At 44.1% G+C, this 10,099-nt stretch overlaps 1 protein-coding gene across 1 annotated transcript; it reads right to left on the bottom strand.

The window, feature by feature from the left end:
- Nucleotides 1-7,914: 7,914 nt before the first annotated feature.
- Nucleotides 7,915-9,422, bottom strand: LOC144278801 (olfactory receptor 52P1-like). The gene is made up of 2 exons (XM_077840156.1): nt 9,371-9,422; nt 7,915-8,897 (listed from the first exon to the last, which is right to left on the bottom strand). The coding sequence occupies exons 1-2, from the start codon at nt 9,420-9,422 to the stop codon at nt 7,915-7,917; spliced, it is 1,035 nt and encodes a 344-aa protein (XP_077696282.1).
- Between the last annotated feature and the right edge of the window lie 677 nt (nt 9,423-10,099).

Raw genomic sequence — 10,099 nt, 5'->3', positions numbered from 1 at the left:
AGGAAACCATGACCCTGAGAATCAGTGTATGCGTTTCACATGTCTGACACTCGCCGTGCTGGACAGCAACCTTTATGATTCCCCTAAACAGTCCCTGAGGACTCTCAGGTTGGCCAGGACTCCCAGACAATTCCCTTGGCTCCATGAACAGCAAACAGGAAAAGCAGAAAACAGACCATAGAGAACTTCAGCTTGAGAGCCTCCCGCGGGAGTGAAGAAATGATTCTCTGATCCCAGGGGCTCAGATTATCAGGACAAACTGAGTCTTCCAAACTGTTCAGCCTGTTGACAGATGTTTGTTTGTGTGTGTTTGTTCTTTCTTTGTGCTGTACTGACTCTGGCCAGATAGCCCATACAGCAGGCTCCAATTGAACTGCCCAATAAATCCACAGACTCGGTTTTCAGTGACGAAACTTGATCAGTTTTATGGCCAATGAGGCACTGTGCTAATGCCCCACATCAGTGGTTACAGGTACACTACACATGTATGCCAAAACAATGGACTGGCTCAGGGAAAGGTAGAACCTTCTATTCTCCCCACATTCAGAGAAAGACATTACCTCTGAGATACATCTTTATACACAAATGCAAACAAGTTAAGTATTAATCCCGATGTATCAGGGTGCCACCCTCTGATGTATTGAGGTGCCACCCATTGACGTGTCCAGGTGCTATCCATTACCTTGTACATGTTAGTTTAATCAAATATCTCTATCCATTATGCCGTTATCCTGACCTGATCCTTAAGATGGGTCAGCGCCTTCCTGTTATCTTTGGGGAATGGGTTTGGCATCGAGGTGTTCTGTTATCAGCTTTCTGGAAACTGTTTGCATGTTTATTCTTGTGCCGAGCACTACTTAGGAATGTGTGTTTCTGCAATATCAGCCCTGTTCCTGCCAGATTCTGTAAGCCGGGCCTGTCCCTTGCTCACAACTTAACTTTGCTTGAAAGCTGCAAAGTTTTGACTTCGTTAGCGCAGGTCTCAGGCCCCACACCAGGCCTCGATTACAAGGATTTATGTTTCAGGGCCTCTTCCTACTACACAGCCTAGCTATTGATGATGGCCTACTTTTGTGTGTGTAATATACTGCCATCTGCACTATGTGTGGGAAATGATTCCATAAGCTATGGGACCAAGAGGATATGGGACCAAAAACCATTTTTGATTGATGGTTAAAGCATAGTGCTAGTTGATTAGCCTCTGAGAAGTAACTGCCACCTTGTGGAGGCCAAATGATGTGACCCAAAATTAATACAGGCCAGAGGGCATGGAAAAGGATTTCTTTTCCCAGGATACTGCCATCAACAGTATTTGCCAGTATCTCTTTGTGAGGTCTAAAGTGGATATATGTCTGGCAACTCCCAATTGTTCTAGTAATTCATCTACTCTCTGCATCGGGTAAGCATCAAAGTTCAATACTGTTTTGGTATCTCAGAAATCTGTGCAGAAACCAATTGTGCTCTCCTTCGTCAGAACTAGTACTATGGGACTTCTCTACTCATTGTGTGATTCCTTCACCACTCCCAGGGCCAAAATCACCTGGAGTTCATCTCACAAGGTATCTCACATTTTACAAGGCAACGGCCATGGAATTTCCCTAATCTGTTGTCCAGCGGCCATTTCAGTATGGTGGTATTTTATGTAGGTGTGCCCTGCCAGGGTGAGAACACAGCTGTAAAGGAATCAAACCACTTCTACGTCTGGATCTTTTGTTCAGGCTACCATCCCTCCCCCATACTTTCAGATGTTTCCAGGAGTTCTCTTGTGTGGGGAGGGAGGCCACTAGATGATGTCTCACCCCACCTTATATAGAATTAACATACAGTGGGAATATTTTGTCCCAAAACCAGTTCCCAGTCCACTACAGGTACCCAAAATGGAGTTCAGTGTCATGTGGTCTGTTCACATTCCTTTGCATGCCCTGCTGAGTCATAGCAGTGATTATCCATAGGCTGTCGGGAGCGATCTCAGGAAGGCTCACCAGGTTGGGGATAAGCTTCTCCAAACGCTTTTTGTTTCCCCTAATGGCCCATTACCCTGAATAGGCCCTTCACAAACCGTTGTCTAGACTGGAAGCATTTTGCCTAGTGGGTGTCATTTAGGTGTAACTACATTTGAAATACAGATACATAGTCAACATTAATAACTTCACATACATAAATAGTACATGCACATCAATAGGATAATCCTTTTCAGCAAATCATAACTTTTCCAATGACACCTGACAAAACATATCTTGCACAAAATGTATCATAATTATATCATAATAATACAACTATGAAGTATTTGGGGCACAGTGTCCCAATGAGGTCATGAGGAGGATCCCCTCCTAGGCTTTTAAAAGATTCAACTGATAGCAGTAAAGCACATTAGAAAACAGAATATCAACTATACATAAAAAATGATGGGGTCTTGTCAAGGTTTCTCCCCCACTCTGAACTCTAGGGTACAGATGTGGGGACCTGCATGAAAACGTCCTAAGCTTACTTTTACTAGCTTAGGTTAAAACTTCCCCAGGGTACAAATTAATTTTACCCTTTGCCCTTGGAATTTCCACTGCCACAACCAAACTTTAACTGGGTTTACTGGGAAATGTAGTTTGGACATGTCTTCCCCCCCCCAAATCCTCCCAAACCTTGCACCCCACTTCCTGGGGAAGGTTTGGTAAAAATCCTCACCAATTTGCACAGGTGACCATAGACCCAAACCCTTGGATCTTAGAACAATGAAAAAGCATTCAGTTTTCTTAAAAGAAGACTTTTAATAGAAGTAAAGGAATCCCCTCTGTAAAATCAGGATGGTAGATACCTTACAGGGTAATTAGATTCAAAACATAGAGAATCCCTCTAGGGAAAACCTTAAGTTACAAAAAAGACACACAGACAGGGATAGTCATTCTATTCAGCATAGTTCTTTTCTCAGCCATTTAAAGAAATCATAATCTAACACATACCGAGCTAGATTACTTACTAAAAATTCTAAGACTCCATTCCTGTTCTGTCCCCGTCAAAAGCAGCATACAGACAGACACAGACCCTTTGTTTCTCTCCCTCCTCCCAGCTTTTGAAAGTATCTTGTTTCCTCATTGGTCTTTTTGGTCAGGTGCCAGTGAGGTTACCTTTAGCTTCTTAACCCTTTACAGGTGAGAGGATTTTTCCTCTGGCCAGGAGGGATTTTAAAGGGGTTTACCCTTCCCTTTATATTTATGACAGGTCTAAATTAGCTGTTACCACTCAGGAAAGAGATCTTGCAGCCATCGTAGAGAGTTCTCTGAAAACATCTACTCAATGTGCCACAGCAGTCAAAAAAGTAAACAGAATGTTCAGAACCATTAGGAAAGGGACTGATAAGAACACAGAAAATATAATAATGTCTGTATATAAATACCACACCATGAATACTGTGTGCAGTTCTGGTCACCTCATCTCAAAAAAGATCTATTTGAAATGGAAAGTGTGCAGAGAAGGGCAACCAAAATAATTATGGGTAAGGAACAGCTTCCATGTGAGGACACATTTTCAGCTTGGAAAAGAGACAACTAAGAGGGGATATTATAGAGATCTATAAAATTGTGACTGGTGTGGAGAAAGTGAATACGGAAGCTTTGTTTACTCCTTCACATAACAAGAGAACCAGCGGTCACCCAAGGAAATTAATAGGCAGCAGGTTAAAAACAAAGAAAAGGAAATACTACACACAACACACAGTGAACCTGTGGAACTCATTGCCAGGGCATGTTGCATTGGTGAGCCCATGTACAGAGTATCACATCCAGTTTAGGGTCCCCCACTTCATAAAGGATGTGGACAAACTGGAGAGAGTCCAGTGGCAAGAAAAATGATTAGGGGGCTGGGTCACATGACTTATGAAGAGTGGCTGAGGGAACTGAGCTTATTTGGTCTGAAGAAGAGAAGAGTGAGAGGAGATTTGATAGCAGCCTTCAACTACCTAAATTGGGGTTCCAAAGAGGATGGAGCTAAACTGTCCTCAGTGATGGAAAATGACAGAACAAGAAGCAATGGTCTCAAGTTGCAGTGGGAGAGGTCTAGGTTGGATATTAGAAAAAAACTATTTCACTAGGAGGGTGATGAAGCACTGGACTGGGTTACCTAGGGAGATGGTGGAATCTCCATCCTTAGAGGTTTTTAAGGCCTGGCTTCAGAAAGCCCTGGCTGGGATGATTTAGTTGGGGTTGGTCCTGCTTTGATCAGGGGATTGGACTAGATGAGCTCCTGAGGTCTCTTCCAACCCTAATCTTCTATGATTCTAAGGCCAAAAATATAACTGGTCCAAAAAAGAACTAGATAAGTTCATGGAGGATAGGTTAATCAATGGCTGTTAGCTAAGATGTTCAGAGATGCAACCCCATGTTCTGGGTGTCCCTGGACTCTGACTGCAAGATGATGCGACTGAATGACAGGAGTTAGATCCCTCAATAATAGCCCTGTTTAGTTATTTCCCTCTGAAGCACTTGGCATTGGCCCCTGTCAGAAGACTGGATACTGGAGTAAATGAACAATTGATCTCACCCAATGTTTCCATTCTTATGTTCTTATGAGAGTCTCCTTTTTATTCTCTGCTTACCGGACCTCATAGCCGATGGGGCCTACATGCCCCACTATCTCAAATGGTCCCTGCCATTGAACCAGTAATTTTAACAGTAAACTTGGTTTTAGGGGCTTATTCCTTCACCCGCTCACTTCCCTGGTCCTTCTCGCATGAACAGAGAGCAACAATACCCAAAGTCCAAAGGTGCAAACAATTTGATGTTTATTGGGGTGAACTTCCAGCAAGCATGATTCCAGTTTCCTTCCTTAGTGTCCCTCTTCCCAGCTCTGACACCACAGAGCCTTACACCTGTGTCCCTGTTCCCATTTCCCCCCTTAGCAAAACATAATTCCAATTTCCCCACCCCCATTCCTGTTCCCATTCCCCCCCTTACTTCCTGATTGACTGCAAACTATATAGTAAAACTTGTGTTATATCCCACCACCTTAATTAGTCTACACCAAGCAAAAGTAATTATACAGCAGACAGGAACAATCACAGAACCAGACAGAGATTATACAGACAAACAATAGGGAAATGGGGACTACAGTGATACAACAACACAGAAATGAGGATTTCACATCCCAGCTATTGATAAGGGAGTTCTTGCCAGACAGGATGCTATCAAACTAAGTTTCCTTTTACATCTTCTAGGCACTTCCCTTTCTCTGTTGGCGATAGGCATTATCAGGACAGGATTGTATCCTAACAGCCCAATAGCACCTTCTTTCAGTGTGACTAGTTTGGAATGTGAGGAGGTGACCGTTCGCTTCCCAGCTTATGGCTGCCTCTGCTGCTTAGCCAAAGGCCTTAGCCTAAGCACAGGGCCTCAGACTGTCACAGTAAGAGAAGGCCCTTACACCGGCAGACAGTGATTTTGATTCTTTCTTTCTTTTATACCTCTATAACTAGCTAAATGATAAATATATAGCTAAATTCTTAAAGTCTAGGCCTTTGCAGACAGGCCTGAATATCTATATCCTAACACTTGGTAATAACAATAACACCCAATCACCCAGTCTGAACACTTGTAGCTGGACCCCTTGATTATAGGCCTTCTCTGTACCCATTGTGCATTTAGCAAAATTCTTCTAGAAAATGCCCACAGAGGCTTGAAGAGATTTCTTATTTGAAGAATGTATTGTACTATGTTCATTGCCTGGAGTCTTTGTTCTTTCATATTTCTCCAAGCAGGTCTGAAAAGCCTCAAGACTGCTTCCCAGACAGCAGTTCAAAGGGAGAAAACTTGGAGCCTTGACGCACGTTCCTGATAGCAAAATGGAGTTCGACCTTCACGGCCCTCCTGTCAGGCGACGTCTTCATCCACTGGGCCTTCTTCCCATGGCCCCACCTTGCTCTCCCCAGCTGCTCATCACGCTCGGCTGCCATGTTACTAGTAGTATGGCTGGTGTCCACTACAATGGCTGTTGCCCAACAGGTCCCTGCTGTAGCTCATCCCTGGCTCCCTGCTGGTTTGTGCTGTGCCACATCCTGGCTCTGGTCTGCTCCAGTTCCACCTCCCCAGCTATGCCTCAGTGCTGCTGCTCTGCCTCCATCCCAGCTCTGGCTCTTCTGGGTCACGGCTGCCATTCTGCCTCTGGCCCAGCTCTGCCTTCTGGGCTGCTTCTCTGGCCCCTCTGGTTCTGGCTGGGGTGGCCAGATTCCTACTGCTTTAATAGCCCAAAGTCACTAAAAAAATCACCTAAAAGTCTATACATCAAATAACAAATGAAAGCTTTCTTTAGATACCTAGTACTGGTTTGATTTTTTTTTAAAGCTAGAAGCCCCAGTAGGAGTTCATCCACATTATCAACAAACCTTTGAGATGATAACCAAATTCAAAATCAAAATCCCAGTACTGATACTTGTATCCTAGTTGAGGGTTGGCAGGTGTTTCAAACAATAAATGGTAAAGGACGGCATCAAAAATAGCCCAAAAGTAGCCCAAAACGTATGTAATGAAAAAACCCAATAACATTATAATATTATTTATTTCTAAATGCATTCAATGATGGTAGTCAATGTCCACATTTTGTGTTGAATTATTTTGTTACTGTTAGTCTTTATATGGTTTATCCTCCAGGTTTCCTGAAGGATTGAATGTAAAATAATCAGATAAATTTTGCTCACTGGATCACCGTACATGTGATAAAGAAGTTCATCATTGTAGAGTTTCTTTCTTTTCTCTTTGGCTATCTGAAAGTATGGCTTCTGTTCGTCAAACTGATCAAGAACCCTGTTCTCACAGGGATTAATGGAAAGCCACTTTGCATCAGAAAGCTGCAGTATCTTCTGGTAGTCTATGAGTTAGGGAAAGGCCGAGTGACAGGATGTGTGGAGCTGGGGGCTGAAGGGTGACAATGAAAGAGGTCAGGGGATGGTCAGAGAGAGGGAACTCAGCAACGGAGATATTGCTATATAGTCTTGTTTGTCAGCCAGAGATAGAATTTTGGGTTTGACTTTTTGATACTCTTATACCTTATACTAATTTGTGTGAACAAAGCAAAAAGACCCTGTGTATGTTGCTTCTGCCTGGCCAGATGGGTTTGTTAGTAAAATGGCAAGAGATAAGGGATAGAACTAAAAATGTTACAGGGTGTGATGGGAGTGTAATATCTGAGCATACGCTGAAAGGCTGCCTGGCTCCTTTCTCAAGCCAAGGTCGAACAACTCGTTAGGAGGGGCAAGGGAGATTGAGGGAGGAGGCATAAAAAACACTAAAGCCAAAGAAAAGACTGGCCTTGGTCAGAACTCAACCTCTCTCCTTACCTCTCTGATGGGGTATAAAAGGGGTTGGATGAAGACCCCAAATTCACGACTTTCCAAAACAGAACATGACCATAAGTTGTAAGGGGTGGGATTGGGGTGTGCACTGCAGGTATATTTGGTCCTGCGAAGGAGGAGTAGGTAGAAAAATGGGAATGGGGAACACTGGGTAAAATGGGGGACATGGGGTAAAGGCTCTGCGGAGTCAGAGCTGGGAAGGGGGACATGGGATAAAAGCTCTGTGGCATCAGAGCTACGATCAGAACACGGGGTACTGGACTCTACCAGTGTGTAGTGCTCTGGACATGCTTGTTTGGAACTAACCCCAGTAAACACTGTATTGCTTGCACTTCTGACTTCTGGTCTTCTGCTTTCTGTCTGCATGACAAAAACCAGGGGACGGGTGAAGGGAAAGCCCTCTACAGGAGGGAGCAGTGTTTGGTGATGAAGTGATAAGCCATTAGGTGAAAGGAACTTCTCAGACTGTGAACTTCCACAATGCTCAGCTCAGACAAACTGGGACAGAGCACACTTGATCAATGAGGAGGCATCCTTTCCCCCTTTTGTCACATAGGTTTAAAGTCAGTGGCCCCCGGTGATCACCTTTTGCAAGTGTATTTGCCCACTTTCTCACGAAGCTCTTTGGTTTTGACCCCGTAAATGATAGGATTGAGCATGGGGGGAATGAGGAAGAAGAGGTCGGCAAAGATAATGTGAATGTGGGGAGCGATGCCCTGACCAAACCTCTGTGTCAGAGTGGAGAAGAGGAAAAGAATACAAGACGTCAGCATCACACAGATGTGTGTTGTGCAGGTGTTGAGGGCTTTCGGGTGGGCCTTCTTGGAAGAGATTCTGAGGATGGCCCTGATGATCAGACCATAGGACAGGGCAACAAGCATCAGATCTAACCCAATGACAACAAAAGCCATCACCAAGCCATACATCCTGTTGACTGTGATGTCCCCACACGACATCTTCACCACAGCCATGTGCTCACAGTAATTGTGGGGGATAATGCGGTTGGCACAGAATGGCTGCCTGCTCAGGAGCAGGGGCAGGGGCAGAGCAAAGAGAACAGCTCTTACCAAAGCCACTAGCCCTAGCTTAGCTATTCTTTCATTGGTGAGGATGGTGGCATATCTCAGAGGGCTACATATGGCAACGTAGCGATCGAAGGCCATTGTCACAAGGACGGCTGAGTGCATAACAGAAACCGCATGAAGGAAGAACGTCTGGGTGAGGCAGCCACTCACAGTAATTCCTTTCAAATTGAACCAAAATATACACAGTGCCTTTGGCACGACAGAGGTAGATATGCCTATGTCTGTGAGTGCCAACATGCAAAGCAGCAGGTACATTGGCTTGTGCAGGGTCTGCTCTTTGCCTACAACAAACAGAACCATGAAATTTCCCAAAAGACCGATAATGTATAATGTAGAGAAAGGGATGGAAATCCACATATAGGCATCTTCCAGGCCAGGGATGCCCATTAGGATAAATGCTGAAGGGTCAGAGTGGGTGAAGTTGAAAGATGCCATGAGGTGGTCGATGCGTCCATCAGGCTCAGAAATTCTCAAGGTGCCTGTGAAGGGAGAAAAGCAAAGCAAGGTGGGGGGGGGGGGTTCACACTTTAGAACAAATAGCACAGAAAATATTTTATAGTTATTAACAATCTAGAAAGGGGTTGAGCAGCGAATGGCAACATTTGCAGATGGCTCCAGATTATTTAGGTGATAGTCAAGTCCAGAGAAGTCCTCAGAGGGAGCTAACCAAGCCTGGTGAATGGACAGCATGATGGCAGTTGAACTTCACTGTCAATAACTGCAACGTGAATGCCCATTGGAGGGAAAAGCTTTAACTCCTCAAGCATGTTACAAGGTTCTAATTTAACAGTATGAACTCCGGACATGAACCTGGGTGTCATGGTACACAGCTCTGTGAAACCCTACTCACAGTGCAAGCAGAAACTAAGCAAAACATTGGGATCCTTGAGGAGTTGAATGGGGAATCATACAGAAAATGCAATGCCATGAGATCTGTCAGTCAATTCTTTACCCTTCTCTGGACTCCTCTGTGTAGTACTGGACACTCTTCTCACACAGGACATTGCAGAACTAGAGGGGTCCAGGGAATGATCAAGGGCCTGCAGAAATTCTCATATGGAGACTGGGATTGTTACCTTACAAAAGAGAGAAATAATAGCCGGTATGAGAACAGTCTATAAATTACTCTTAGAGAGTAGATCAGAAATGTATTCTCCCTGTCTCATAACACAAGATCAAGAGGACATTCAATTAAACTGAAATGTCGTAAATTCAAAACAGATAAAAAGAAGAATGCTTTCTTCACTCAATGCCTAATTAGACTGAGGAACTCATTACTACAAGAGATAATTGAGGCCATGAGCTAAGCAAGAATCAGTAAGGTTTGGACATTTACATGGATAGTGAGATTATCCAGTTATAATAGTTACAGCTAAATAAATATTTTTGAAAGCCTATACACCCATGTTTTTCAGGGTACAAAACAATCTCTAGCTGTTAGGCATTAGGGTGACGCACTCATGACCTTATACACTCCATCCACCCACCCGCCGGGTTTCTTACACCTTCTACTGCAGCACCTGGGACTGTCACTGTCAGAGAGAGGAAACTGGACTAGATGGACCATAGGTCAGATCCATGATGCAATTCCTATATTGGAAAAGAGCCAATCCCTCATGGAAACAGACATTATCCTGGTTGGCTATGACTTTGTGCTCAACAGAATGGGCACTAGGGGCAC

The sequence above is a fragment of the Eretmochelys imbricata genome, chromosome 1, assembly GCF_965152235.1.
Source record: "Eretmochelys imbricata isolate rEreImb1 chromosome 1, rEreImb1.hap1, whole genome shotgun sequence".
Lineage (NCBI taxonomy): Eukaryota > Metazoa > Chordata > Testudines > Cheloniidae > Eretmochelys > Eretmochelys imbricata.
Note: the sequence above shows the minus strand (reverse complement) of the source record. Positions and strands in the feature narration are given on the sequence as shown.